Source organism: Mauremys mutica, chromosome 2 (genome assembly GCF_020497125.1).
Source record: "Mauremys mutica isolate MM-2020 ecotype Southern chromosome 2, ASM2049712v1, whole genome shotgun sequence".
NCBI classification, from domain to species: Eukaryota; Metazoa; Chordata; order Testudines; family Geoemydidae; genus Mauremys; species Mauremys mutica.
Genome location: NC_059073.1, coordinates 83782437 through 83797628, shown reverse-complemented (window position 1 = coordinate 83797628; position 15192 = coordinate 83782437). Strand labels below are relative to the sequence as shown.

General features: G+C 44.5%; 1 protein-coding gene across 15 annotated transcripts in view; it reads right to left on the bottom strand.

Moving 5' to 3' along the window:
- The window catches only part of TMEM241 (transmembrane protein 241), a 142769-nt gene extending 128466 nt beyond the window's left edge, over positions 1-14303 (bottom strand). For 4 of the 15 annotated variants that reach the window (XM_045003311.1, XM_045003313.1, XR_006576587.1 and 1 more), the window contains exons 1-3: positions 13953-14282; positions 8743-8789; positions 5188-5265 (exon numbers count right to left, since the gene is read on the bottom strand). In XM_045003311.1, coding sequence (XP_044859246.1) covers positions 5188-5265; positions 8743-8789; positions 13953-14024 — 197 coding nt within the window. In that variant the 5' untranslated portion in view covers positions 14025-14282. Of the gene's footprint in view, positions 1-5187; positions 5266-8742; positions 8790-13952 lie in introns of all 15 variants that reach the window. The other 11 variants (XM_045003310.1, XM_045003318.1, XM_045003316.1 and 8 more) reach the window with 11 other exon arrangements.
- Between the last annotated feature and the right edge of the window lie 889 nt (positions 14304-15192).

The window sequence follows — 15192 nt, the reverse complement described above, 5'->3', positions numbered from 1 at the left end:
TTCCCGAGGCAAGCTGCTCCACTCTCCTTCTGGCTGCTGCTGTGCAATCTACAAGACAGAGGAGCTTGTACTGTAATCATGTACCTACCAACATAGCAATCTGTACAATTATCGATTCACAATCAAAGGACTTCACTGGCTTTCTAAATGGCAGGAGTCGGAGAGCAATTCACTGGGAGTGTGATTCTTATCACCTCTCTATAGTCTGTGATCTAATCAAAGGACTTCCCTAATCGCTGGCTGTCTAAGGCCTGGTCTACACTAGGCGTTTAAATCGGTTTTAGGAGCCTAAAACCGATTTAACGCCACAGCCGTCCACACTAGGAGGCACCTTATATCGATTTTAATGGCTCTTTAAATCGGTTTCTGTACTCCTGCCCGACGAGAGGAGTAGCGCTAATATCGGTATTAACATATCGGAATAGGGTTAGTGTGGCCGCAATCGACGGTATTGGCCTCCGGGAGCTATCCCACAGTGCACCACTGACCGCTCTGGACAGCATTCTCAACTCGGATGCACTGGCCAGGTAGACAGGAAAAGCCCCGTGAACTTTTGAAATTCATTTCCTGCTTCGACAGCGTGGAGAGCTCATCATCACAGGTGACCACGCACAGCTCATCAGCCACAGTTAAACAATGCAGTCTCCTGAGAATCGAAAAAGAGCCCCAGCATGGGACCGCTCAGGAGGTAATGGATCTGATCGCTATATGGGGAGATGATTCAGTGCTAACAGAACTGCGTTCCAAAAGACGAAATGAAAAAGTATTTGAAAGAATTTCTAAGGCTATGACGGATAAAGGCCACAGCAGGGACTCCGTGCAGTGCAGAGTGAAAGTTAAGGAGCTCAGACAAGCCTACCAGAAAACCAAAGAAGCAAACGGAAGGTCCGGGGCAGGTCGAAAAAACATGCCGCTTCTATGATGACCTGCATGCAATTTTAGGGGGCTGCGCCACAAGTACCCCACCCCTGACCGTGGATTCCGAGGTGGGGGTTGTAATCTCTGCCATGTCAGACGGGGAAGATGAAGAGGAAGAAGAAGAGGAAGACCTCGCAGAGAGCACACAGCACTCCGTGACCCCCAGCAGCCAGGAGCTTTTTATCACCCTGACGGAATTACCACTGCTCCCAGCCCTCACAAGCAACTATTCCAGAGAATGACGCCATGGAAGGGAAACTCTGGTGAGTGTACCTTTGCAAATAGCAAAACAGTGTTTTTTAAGCAAGCCTTTTTTAATGATTGATTTGCCCTGAGGACTTGGGACGCATTCGCAGACAGTATAGTTACTTAGAAAAGTTTGTTAACATGTCCGGGGATTGAGAGGAAATCCTCCAGGGACATCTCGATGAAGCGCTCCTGTAGGTACTCCAGAAGCCTTTGCAGAAGGTTTCTGGGCAAGGCATCCTTGTTCCGCCCACCATGGTAGGACACTTTACCATGCCATGCATATAGCAAGTAATCAGGTATCATTGCGTGGCAAAGCATAGCGGCGTATGGTCCCGGTGACTGCTGGCATTCAAGAAGCATCCGCTCTTTATCTTGTTCTGTTATCCTCAGCAAAGTGATATCGTTCAGGATAACCTGGTTAGAAATCAGGAATTTAAGTAAGGGGGGTGGCCATTTTTCTACTGGGTTCGTGGAATGCAGCAGCTTAAAAAAAACACTTTCCTGCACGTAGCAAAGCGGGGGGAGGGGAGGAGTGAAATGCCGATGATCTTTTTCTGTTTGGTCACCGGCGAGGCGATCTTCCCAAGCTACCGGACAAGCAGTGGGTGGGGGGGAGGGGGAAGGTTGTTGATTAGCAGGGAGCTAGCGTGGTATTTGCCTTGCGTTGGGGGGGGAGGGGTAAATCACTGAGTCAGTGGCTTACCATGGCCGCATGCAAGCTGAATCCTGATGCCTGGAACCTGTGTCTGAGATCTGTAACCCAAGAGCTGCAAGCAGGCACTATTAAGATGAAAAATGCGACCTTGTAGGGAAATCACATGTGCTATGTAAGGTGAATAGTGCTTTTCACTGTGAAAGAGTATAACCATTGTTCTGTAAAATGTATCTTTCTAAATATTTATCTCCCTCATGCAGCTGCAAATTTTTCAAGCGTCCCTCCTCCATCCCAAAAGGCTAGCACAGATAAGGCGGAGGAAAAAGAAGACGCGAGATGAGATGTTCTCGGATATTATGGAAGTTACACGCAATGAAAGAGGTCATCTGAATGAGTGGAAGGACGTGGTTTCAAATTACAGGAAAGAGGCCAGTGAACGTGAGGACAGGAGGGACAACCGAGATGAGAGGTGGCGGCAGGAAGACCGGCAGGAAAAATCAGCGGTTGCGGCAGGAAGATCAGCGGTGGCGGGATGCAACTCTGGGGCTGCTGCGTGATCAAACTGACATGCTCCGGCGTCTTGTGGAGCTTCAGGAACGGCAGCAGGATCACAGAGTGCCGCTGCAGCCCCTGTATAACCACCCTCCCCCTCACCATGTTCCTTAGCCTCCTCACCCAGACGTGTAAGAACGCGTGGGGGGAGGCTCCGTGCACCCGCCCAACTCCACCCCCGTGGACAGCCCAACCAGAAGGATGTCGTTACTCTGAATTTTTTTTTTAATGGCCTTCTCCATCCCTCCTTTCCTCCTCCCAAAGCACACCCCTTACTTCTCTCCCTCTTTTTTTAATGAATCAATAAAGAATTCATGCTTTTTAAATGAGAGTGACTTTATTTGCATAAGTAACCTGTACTCGAAGGGGGAGGGGGAGTTGCTTACAGGGACTGAGTCAATCAAGGGGGTTGGGTGTTCATCAACAAACACAGCAGTCACACTGTACCCTGGCCATTGATGAAGCTCGTTTTCAAAGCTTCTCTGATGCGCACCGCTTCCTGTGTGCTCTTCTAATCTCCCTGGTGTCTGGCTGCGCGTAAATCAGCGGCCAGGTGATTTGCCTCAGCCTCCACCCCGCCATAAAGGTCTCCCCCTTACTCTCACAGAGATTGTGGAGAATACAGCAAGCAGCAATAACATAGGGGACATTGGTTTGGCTGAGGTCTGAGCGAGTCAGTAATGTGCGCCAGCGCGCCTTTAAACGGCCAAATGCACATTCCACCACCATTCTGCACTTGCTCAGCCTGTAATTGAACAGATCCTGACCACTGTCCAGGCTGCCTGTGTATGGCTTCATGAGCCATGGCATCAAGGGGTAGGCTGGGTCCCCCAGGATAACGACAGGCATTTCAACATCCCCAACTGTTATTTTCTGGGTCTGGGAAGTAAGTCCCTTGCTGCAGCCATTTAAACAGAGTAGTGCTTCTGAATACGGCGAGCGTCATGAACCCTCCCTGGCCATCCCGCGTGGATGTTTGTGAAACGTCCCTTGTGATCCACCAGTGCTTGCAGCACCATTGAAAAGTACCCCTTCCGGTTTACGTACTGGGTGCCCTGGTGCTGCGGTGCCAAGATAGGGATATGGGTTCCATCTATCGCCCCCCCACAGTTAGGGAATCCCATTGCAGCAAAGCCATCCACTATGGCCTGCACGTTTCCCAGAGTCACAACCTTTCGTAGCAGCAGCTTAGTGATTGCTTTGGCTACTTGCATCACAGCAGCCCCCACAGTAGATTTTCCAACTCCAAATTGATTCCCGACTGACCGGTAGCTGTCTGGCGTTGCAAGCTTCCACAGGGGCTATCGCCACTCGCTTCTCTACTGTGAGGGCTGCTCTCATCTTGGTATTATGGCGTTTCAGGGCAGGGGCAAGCAAGTCACAAAGTTCCATGAAAGTGCCCTTACGCATGCGAAAGTTTCGCAGCCACTGGGAAATCGTCCCACACCTGCAACACAATGCGGTCCCACCAGTCAGTGCTTGTTTCCCGGGCCCAAAATCGGCGTTCAATGGATAGAATCTGCCCCATTACCATCAGGATCTCCAAAGCGCCGGGGCCCGCGGTTTGAGATAATTCTGTGTCCACGTCCTCATCACTGTCATCGCCGCGCTGCCGTATCCGCCTCTTACTCGCCTCGGTTCGAAGGTCCTGGTTCAGCATATACTGCACGAGAGTGCGCGAGGTGTTTAAAACATCCACGATTGCGGTATGGAGCTGAGCAGGGTCCATGCTTGCTGTGCTATGGCGTCTGCACGGTTCACCAAGCAAAAAAGGCGCGAAACGGTTGTCTGCCGCTGTCAGCGAGGGAGGGAGGGGTGAGGCTGTACCCAGAACCACCCGCGAAAATGATTTTTGCCCCATCAGGCACTGGGATCTCAACCCGGAAATGCCAACGGGCGGGGGAGGCTGCGGGAACTATGGGATAGCTACGGGATAGCTACCCACAGTGCAACGCTTCAGAAATCGACGCTAGCCTCGGACCATGGACGCACACCACCGATTTAATGTGTTTAGTGTGGCCGCGCGCACTCGATTTTATAAAATCTGTTTTACAAAACCGGTTTATGCAATTCGGAATAGTCCCGTAGTGTAGACGTACCTTGTATGGCAGGAGAGCAATTCATTGGGAGCGTGGTTCTTATCTACACCCTCTCTACAGCCTGCGTCTTGATTGCTATCTGGTCCTATTTTTAGGCACCGCTTTTCGGAGCCCCCCAAATCTCAGCACCCTAGGCGGCCGCCTAGTTTGCCTAGTGCTTGCACCGGCCCTGTCGGGACAAATTCTGTTGCCATCTACGTCCCTGCAACCTCTCTGAAGTCAGTCTAGTTACTTGGGCATAAGTGAAAGCAAAATTCAGCCCACTACTTGCAAAAGAAAGGATTCCATTCAAAATTATGGAGTCCAGAGTTACAATGCCCTATTCAAATTGTTTAGGTCTCAACACAAAAGTGCTCTATCTGAAAAACCTATCAACTAATATCACCTTGAAAATTTCACTCCTTTATCAAATAAACTAGATGTATCTTTTTAATTACAACTAAAAATATGTAAGTCAAGAAATCTTGGTTGCACCACCTTTTACCACTCACTCTTCATGGAAAATTGAACCTTCACATCACCCATGGGCTGTATCTCATGCCTTTGCTAAGTGGAGTTTGTCTTTAAAAACCGTACATTTATACTCTGAACTGTGCTCACTTTCCATCTGTTCCTACGTGGCAGCTCAATATTTTCCTCTGCAGCAAACCTAACTGTGTCATAGTCCAACAACAAAAAATAAATATTAATGACGTATTGCAGAGTTCACCGTACCTTGAACTGCAACTGATCTCCACCCAGCCCAGCTTCCAGGAGACGTGGAGCAGAAATCCACCAACTAATGTCTGCCACCTGAAACAACACAGAACAGTCACTCTGGTGGGTTTTTTAAAAATCACAAACCATATTTTCCATAGCGAAGTTAGGTTCCCCCCATATGTGGCTTGGCATCTTTTCTTGTCGTGCCTCCTAGCCCTGGAATGTCACCCCTGAGCCTGCAGAGCAGTGATGGGCACCCTGCGGCCGTGCACATGTAAACAAACTGTCTGGAGGCCCACCAGCGGATTACCCTGACGGGCCACAAGTTGCCTTCCACTGTTGTACTGCATACAGCCCTGCTCTTTTCTTTTACACCCTTTCCTCTTCATTAGCCTTCAATCTCTCCACCCCAGCCATCACTCTGGCCACTGCCCCAAATCTAATTGTATTCAAATATACTTTATAAGGAAGGAACTGACCACATTAAAGATTAGCACCCCAGCTCTGTTACATTATAACCTTGGTCCTTCCATATACTTTCCCAACACCGTTGATTTATGGACTCTTGCTCTGGGTTAAAGTAGACTGTAGGCAGGGATCTGTCCGTTTATTTGTCTGATAAGCACTATGCATGCTAATGATACCCAAAAGCTAACTTTCTGTTCCATTATATTATAGAAGAGAGAAGGGAAAAGAAAACAGTTAAATAAACAATGTTTTGAGATTGAACTTCCTCTTTGTCTTCCCAGGTTGTTTTGGTTTGGGGATTCTTTTTGTCCATCTGTTTAAGTTTAAACCCTGTAAATGCTACTGGATCTAAGGCTTCAACAACTGGCTTCAGGTGGATCATTCCTGGCAGTAAGCACCAGAGATACCAGGTGTAGTCCCACTGACTTCACATATCAACTCAAACATGACTATTCATGGTAGCTCACACTAGGTATGGATTGTTAACTCCCTACGGCACAAACTATATTTTCTTCTATCTAGTGCCAAGCGTACTGTCAATAACAATCAAATAATGAATACATAGACTGCACACAACACTCTTTAATCTGTAGCTTCTAGAAAGAGCTCCTTCATAACTGGCTAGTTTTTTGTACAAAATCCAAAACATCCTGGATCTGCCACTATATTGGTATTTCACACCTAATAACACTCTACCCTATCAGAAGAGCCTTCTCTATCCTACTAGAGAAACAGCATGTGAAATCATGAAAAGACTGTGAGGGAATTTATTTTAAACTATAAAAAGAAAATCTGTATACTCAGTGTTAGTTTTATGTTGCACATTTCCTTTTCCTTTGGTTTAGCAGAGTCTTCTTTGGTGGTATGGGGTTTGAATACTGTTTGCTTTATATTCAGTAAATGTTTAGTGTACTGTGCTGTAATGCAAAACCATTGTAACCTGTGTAACTGTTAGGCACAAATGGTTTGTTTGCCTGTTAGTCCTTTCATTGTGAAGCGCTCAATTTAAGCAGTGTGTTGCAAAAAAAGAAAAAAAAGACACCATCACATGCAATGCACGCTACAGCAGAGGTGGGCAAACAGTGGCTCGCAGGCCTGCCCGGCCCTTGAGCTTCCTGCCAGGGAGGCTAGCCCCCGGCTCCTCCTCTGTTGTCTCCCCTTCCCCACAGCCTCAGCTCGCCATGCCGCCAGCGCTCTGGGCGGGGCTGCGAGTTCCTGCCGGGCATCATGGTGGCGCGGCTGACTCCAGCGGGGCGGCGCAGCTGGCAGTCCTGCTGCTCTGAGCAGCATGGTAAGGGGGCGGGGATTGGGGGGGTTGGATAAGGGGCAGGGAGTCCCGGGGGGCAGTCAAGGGAAAAGGAACGGGGGAGGGTTGGATGGGTCAAGGGTTCTGAAGGGGGCAGTCAGGGGGTGGGAAGTGGGAGGGAGTGAATAGGGGGCGGGGGCCAGGCTGTTTGGGGAGGCACAGTCTTCCCTACCCAGCCCTCCATACAGTTTCGGAACCCCGATGCGGCCCTCAGGCCAAAAAGTTTGCCCACCCCTGCTCTACAGCCTGATGCTGGTGGAAAGCAGATAGCTTACTGCCCACAGGAAACATTAAGAACAATCAGTGCAGCTACAACAGTTCACTTTACCTTGTTTAGATGAGGGGCATACAATAATGTAAAAGCTGGGTAAGCCGGATGTTCATCAGGGGCTTGATCCTGCTCCCATTCAAGTCAATGGCAAAACTCCCATTAATGTTAATGGTGCAGGATCAAGTCCCAGAGAGCAAACTCACCTCTGGTATTGAAGATAATCCTACAAGGTGCAGAGCACCCACCACTTCTATTGAAGTCAATGAGAGTTGAAGGTCCTCAGCACCTTGCAGGAGAGAACCCTACATTAGACAGAGAACACAAGCAATGACAACAGACCTATGGTAGGGTGAGATGGTGAGGATAAGGTGCTTTTCTCCCCTGCTCACTTACTCCCAAATCTAAAGGGATAGCATGCAAAGGCCTTTTAACAGTCAGTATTTACCAACCATTACTACAAGATAGCCCACTATTTCCATGTACTTGGAAAAGGAAATAATTGCAGCAACTCAGATAGAACAGTGTGGTAACTGCTAGTGAATGCTGACTTTTAATGAGGACTTACCATATTTGTCTTCTACATATTCCCCTCACACACACTTCATCCCAGAAAATATGAAGAGTTATTGTGTGTGTGTACAGTGCCTAGTACAGTGGGGTCCTGGTCCATGACCAGACCTCTTGGGTGAAACAGTAATATAAAGTAATTTGTACACACATTAACAGTAGAACAGACTCCTGAAAAAAAAGTTCATAATTCTTTTTTAGATTAATAGCCCTCACAGGCCTCAAAGACAATGGAGATTCACCGGGGTTCATCACAGTAAAGGGGGGCGGGGGGGAAAGACAGAAAAAGTTAGGTAATGGTCCAGGACTTGAAAATATCCACTCTCCATAAACACTATTGGCAGGTCACATATGCCAAGAGGACAAAAATGATGGTGAAATCCTGACCTCCATTAACGTCAATGGGCCAGGATTTCACTCAATGTCTTTTATAAATTGATGACAGCAGTGATAGTAAATACAGATAACTTGGCCAAAACAAAAGGCTTGTCAGAGTCACTTGCATGAAGTTGTGATTTGTAATACAGAATTACAATTAAGAAATGGGCTGAGCTTGAAAATAAAGTGCCCTTGTATTTGTGTTAGCCTAGATACAGATTCATCTTTAATTGTTAAATTAAGTAAATCATGTATGCACATAAGCCAAAATCAGTACTTCTTGAAATGGTGTGGGAATCTTATAATTGGTACTTTCCTAGGTTAAAATAACAGGCCACCATGAAAACTAGAATTGATGGAGAGGCTGTTGATCTTGTAAACAGATACTTTACCAGGATGACATTAATATTAACATAGCCAGGTTAACAAACACTTTACTAGGGCTACATTGAGTATGTTTTCTAGACAATAAAAGCATGTAATGACAGGAGATGCTAAAGTTAGCTTCAGCATGGAACAGCTAGACATTTAGTGATTATAGTCATATTTCAAACAAATGTGTTTTTCAAATGGTACTTACCCTTGAAAAAGGGTAGGGTAGGTGAATTTCAGGACAGACAGGACATACTGGAAAACAAATACCAAGTTAATGAACATTACACATCCATAGTGTTATAACATTAACAGACATTCACGAAAGCAATGGAGTACAAGAAACTTCTACAGAAGAAAGCATGAGCAAGGAATTCTAAAATCAGTGCAATTTTAGACACATCCCCAGTGCAGAACTGTTCTTAGCATTTCAGATGTGTTGGACCCTGCCTCATTCAGTGCAGGAGTTACATGGCATTAGAGTAACTAAAGGCTGAGGGCTGCATATTGAACAATGGAGAAAAATATAAATATTGGACAGCTGTCACATTCACTGAGCACCTTCCACACTGCACATGGAGGACCTGGAGGAAAAAAATATGTGACAATGTAATTAAAACTGTATCATACTGCATGCCCATCCTGGAGCAGAGGAAAGGTTGAATGGGCATGTTAACTTTGCCATTTCCTGACGATGAGCGCTGCACTTTGCAATTTCAGTGTAGTTAGTATAGTTTTTTTGCATGGAATATTAACTAGTGTTTGGAAAGTGCTTTGGAAATGTAACATGCTACAGAAGAAGCATTAATGTTGTTTCTTTAGAATGTTTTAGCAGATCAGTATGTGTGGGATGTGGATCCTAGGGTGATTTCCCACATATGTGTCTCTGCAAATAAGGAGCTAAAATCTGCCGGCACTTATGCCTATGCAGCACCTAAGTACTTGCTATGACAAGGTTTATAAACACCATCCCCAGTAAAGTGGAGGAAGGAGTTAAACTTTCTCAGAAGGAAGGAAAAATTTCTGCCACACCCATAGATGCTGGAACTAGGGATGCTACCGCACCTCCTGGCCTAAAGTGGTTTCCGTTATGTACAGGGTTTACAGTTTGGTTCAATGACTCTCAGCACCCCCACTATACAAATTGTTCCCGCACTGCTGGCCAACCCCCAAAAGGGATAATACAAGCTGTCTGTGCTAAAGGGAGGAGCAGGCAAGGGGACCGTATTATTAAGAAGTAAGGCATTGGGTGCTAGCAGAGACATTTATTCCCTGTAAGGATCATACTTCACTTAGACAACAGGCTAAGACTCTGCCTACAGGGCTCAGCACTGAACCTGAAATTTGGCTGAACCACAATGATCATTTTGGGGCTTCCAGACTTGCAGTGGAATCATACGGAGTAATTTTTGGCTCTGTGCTAGGACTCCAGCACTTTTACAAGTTCCCACTTAGAGCCTCACTGACATTAATGGGGTTATAGGCATGTGAGTGGGCTCAGTTAATCTCATCTAGTTCAGTCAATCTAGGCTGGGTTTCCTATCTATCTCATTACTGGGCATAATGTAATGCAGACTTGTTACTGACATTTTAATAATATAGAGTCCAAAGATATGTGTCTTTGGTTGAAACCACAGGCTCCAAACTTAACCAACATATGTATGCAAAAGATACCCTCATTTCTCATATACTATTCATGATTCTTATAAATAAAAATTGCAAGTAGAATTGTAGAATTTAGAGAAGTGAAAATCTATTTGATCACCCAGTCCATTACACTTTCTATCCACATACCCACCTGACCAGTAAGTATTCTAATATTGGGTATCGAGGGTTTCAGAGGTGTCTTTATGCAGCTTGCCTCACAGTGAAACTAAATACATACTCCAAGCTAACTTTTTAGTTGTGATGTGAATAAATATGCCTGCTACACATTTTTTCAGACGAGTATGTGAATAATTGCAACAATTAGGCTGTACAGGTGTAAATGAAAGTAGAATTTAGCCCTGCAGATGAAATTTAACTAACAAACCTATTGATGCATGAGCCAGAAAAGAATCCAGCTTGCAGTCTTAACCATAGTTGCTCTGTAATGCCTTCAGGAGTAAAAAGTAGCAAACACCTATTGGCATAATCTTGGAAGGAGCTGAGCAAAACTCAACACCGATTGCCCTTAATGGGCATGGAGGATGTGAATCTCTTGCAGGAATTGGCCCCTATATTTTGTTACTAAAGAAATGACTTCAATACCCACTGGGAGGTCTGAGTAAGAAAGTGCCATTTTACAGATACTCTTCAGAGTTGATATATGTCTTGGTTTAAAGCACAAGTGTCTTTCTTTCTTTCTTTGCTCTTGCTCATGCAGTGCCTAGGACAAATGAAAATGCCTTATTCTGATTATCTTTTAACTTTTCTGCATTAAAGCCATAAACAATGTTTAGGTGTGTGAGGGACTCTCTTTATCTTATCTAAAATAGATTTACCCTAGCACTTTCTGCAGCCCAACAGCATTTAGATACCACACAGCTGCTGTTTTGGTCCTTTTCAGTTCCTACCTGCTACGTCAACACCCCTTGACATTCTTAATAGAATGTGTGTGGGACAAACTCAGAAGCCGCGGGAGATGGAGGGGGATTTTATATTGTGTCTGCATGAAAAAATACATTTCTCCATCTCTCCATCTCTCCTAAGGATTTCCACACACCTTTGTTGTACAAACAAAGGTGTCTCTTCTTGCAAAGTATCTGCACCAGTGCCACAGAGGCACCCTCTGGCAGAGAAAAGAAGAAGAAGCTTTCATAGTTTCCCCACAGTTATGTGTGGAAGTACAGAAAGAACTGACAGGGATTTGTAGGGGATCTTAATGCATGACAGTCTTTGTTAGCAAGAGTTAGGCTAACTGTAACCCTAAACGCGAGATTTGTAGAAGCAAGGATTGTGTGAGGCGAGTGGAAAAGAACTGTGTGAGAAGTTGTTTTTCAACCTTGTGTAGATAATATGAAACCTAGACTGGAGTCTCTTAAGTGAGAAAAACAAGATATCAGGATGACCTATGTATAAACAAAATGCAGCTGTTGCTTATTATTGTCTGTAACAAAAGTATAAATGCTGCTGTAATTGTTTACCTGTTGAGAGAGACCTGTCTAGGAAGGGGGAGACCCTATGTCCTAGTGCACTCTCTCCCTGTTGTAGCTGCTAAACAGAATAAAGTATCTGATTCTGCTGCACCCAAACAGAAAAGCGAGAACTGAGTTTTTCTCCGACATATGTGACACTCAAAATACAAACTCTGGGATTGATTCTGATCTCACTTGTGTCCATTTTACCACTAGAATTCCACTGGCTTGAGTGAAATTACCACTAATTTTCCACCATTCTCATTGACAGCAGAATCCCAGACTTACTGATGCCATCAACCCTGGGAGACAGGCATTCAAAATAAACCTGTGAAACTCAGAATGTGGAATTAAAACTACATAATACACAAACTCAGGTACTTAGCGAACAAATAAAACAATTCTGGAATACGTTTAGGCTATAAATATTCTCATCCACAGTGTGCACTCTGGCATATTTTTCTTCATGGAACTTCCAATAACATCAATAAGAGAGCACAGTGGAAAGTAGATTTTTGCACTGAATGTATAGTTTAATGAGGCTACAATGGATATTAAGCTTTGCTTAGCTACCATGATCACCCTTTAAAACTTGGCAGTTTTGTCTTGGATAAGTTACCTTGGTGTTTGCAGTATTCCCTAGTGAATGTTGCAACTACTAAGCTACCATTCTATTTTTAATGGTGGCTACTGTGCCTACTGGTATACACTTAATCCTATGTTGGAAAGCATAAAGACTACATGATCTATCAGGTCTTTACCACCTCTGTTTTCTATATTTGCCAGGCAGCTAATAATAGACTTACAAGAATATTAAACTAACACTGTCAAAGCAATGTAACTACCGGCTCTGTAGCTAACATTTTTTGTTTGGACTGCAAAGAGGCCCTCCCTTCGCTCTTGTAAGTAGGCAGGATATTGCAATTTACATACCTTGAAAATGTTGCTTATTTTCACATCTTTGAAAATGGAGCCAGCTGAATGAGGCTCAGATGTGCATGAAATCATGGACAATCATATCCCCATAACAGCAAATAGAAACCCACTAGAGCTTTAGCTGAGAAGCTGGGATTTCATTTATGTTGCAGCCCTAATTTTGGAGGGACTGGCAAACTTTTAGTAATCAGTATAATCCTCAGTTTTGTGCCTTTTTTTACTGCTATCAGTGTTTGTCTGCCACTGTAAATTAACAGTTACTATATTTACAAGCCTTACATTGTATTGAAAAGATAATCTCAGATGTCAGAAGCCCAAAATTAGACCCACTCTTTTCTTTTATTTTCTTTTTTTAATTCTAGTAAAAATGTTGAGAGGATTTTAAACATTTCCATTCTTCTTAGGGAGGGGGAGGAAGTGTCAGCGAAACAGCACTCATGAGCAATACTAGAACAATAATAATGTTTAAGGATTACATTAAGAAACCAGGAGCCTAGTTCTCATCTAATGTACACAGCTATAATTCCACTGACTTCTGTGCAGTTACTCCTGCTTTACACTGGAATAGGTGGAAAGATAATGAAGCCTCATGTTTCAATTGCAAGCTTCCAAAGAAGTTTTTAAAAAGTGAGAAGAAATATAAAATGGCAGTCACACGTACATGAAAGTACTGTACAGTAATCATAACGGTAATTAATACTTGTTTAATTCTTCCCAGCCCCTTTCCCCCACAGAGCCACACTTCACTCATTTGTCCAAGGCTTTATTCTCTGCCTTACACTAACTTTGTAATCTGTGTATTTACAAATAGCCCCTAATGCCTCCTATCACTTTCAGCTTTTCCAGATTTTCCTTCGACCTAACTTTCCCCCTCACTGCTTTCTCGGGGGCGGGACAGACGTTGGGTATAAGACGTGAAGGAACTGTTATATGTTACGGCTTCTTGCCACTGGGCTGTTCTTTTAAAGGGAGACAGACGCAGAGAGGCATCCTTTTAATATGGGGTTTGGGGTTTCTGTTGGGTGTCTCCCTCATATATAGGGGCTGAAAGTCTCAACAAGATAAGGACCACTTCCTGATTCCTCTGTCTGTGCACAAGGACTATTTGCATGGAGGAAGGGGGTTTGTATGCAGCTGACTATGACCAGCTGGAGTCTCTCAAGTCTCAAGAGAAACTGAAAGTGAAATAGCAGCTCCTCCTCTTTCAGCAGGCAAGGAAAGATGCTGAGAAGAGAAAGAAATGCTGTTAGCCTTCCTCCTGTCAGATCTGGGAGAAAATCCAGGAGGTGAATTAAAAAAGGAATTCTCAGGCACTCACTCACTCAGTCAATCAATACAAACCAACTTGCAGCTCCCTCGTCCTCACCTTGTTGGTGAAATAAGAAGCCAAATAGAAGAGACAGAAGGAGAGACCAGCTGCAGGTCTCTTTAAATACATCTGTCACAGCATTTCCCCCGTCCGGGTGAGGAAGATGAGGCACTGGTTCTTCCTGCTGTGATCAACTGGAGACAGTGCTCAGAAAACTGCCACCTGGAGCAGCTGCCATGACAGAGACACGTTGCTCTATGATTGCTCCAATAGGCACAAGAACAACCTCCTGAGGAACTGCCTTCTTAAAGGGGCGATGCTTTCAGGAGATGAGACACACAGACATGCTCACTCTCCCCATCACCACGCGCACTGCTGGCACACACACTTCTTACACTTGTGTGGTTCTCACACTCACGATTCTCTCACACTCCAGCTGATTGTGGAAAATAAATGCCTACAGATTTTAATAGCGAATGATAACCTTTCCATAGGTTGTTTTTGGGAAACCATCTTACAGAACGTCTTTGGGAATTACATCCCTGCTCTAGAATTCTATAACGGTTCAAAAATTATAGAAAAGAACACATTCTCTATTAAGCATCACACGCTTGTCTACATAATGAAATACGGTGGTGTTGTTTTTTTTAATCAGATTAGTTCAATCAAGTTTACATAGTGTAACTGGAAACCCCTCTAACCACCCTTTAACACCTTTAAGGGGCTGTATTCTGACATTCCAAACCTCTGAGAAATTCAAACAGCTGCTTTTTTTTTAAAAATAATCCTGCCGCAGAATGTTTCCTCCTTTTCATCCCAAAAATATGGGATTTCCCGAAATAATTACCCCATCTGAGGCCCAGTGTGGGCAAAATTCAGTCATGGCCCAATGACAGCTTTTCTAGAGAAAAAAAGTGTTGGAGTGCTGTATGTAATGACCCTGATGGGCCTGAAATGGGAGCATGATCCCAACGTGAAAGGAAGATTCCCATGTTCAAAATGGGGTATGCAGCACTCACTTCTAGCCCTGAAAGAATCCAAGATATCAGACCTTAAAGAAATGAGATTTTTACATATAGAAAAGCTATGTTAGGTAGCTTTAGAAGTTTTAACAGCTTCCTCTGAGCCCTGCACCATTGGTTGGACTCATAGGCCTGGATCTACAAAGGGTCTTAGGCATTGCAATGCTCAGCGTCACAACACCTAGCCTTTAGACTCCTAGAAATCACAAGGATAACACTGCAATTCACAACGTCTGCTTTAGAGATCTAGCCTCCCTATACAATGAATGGGGAAA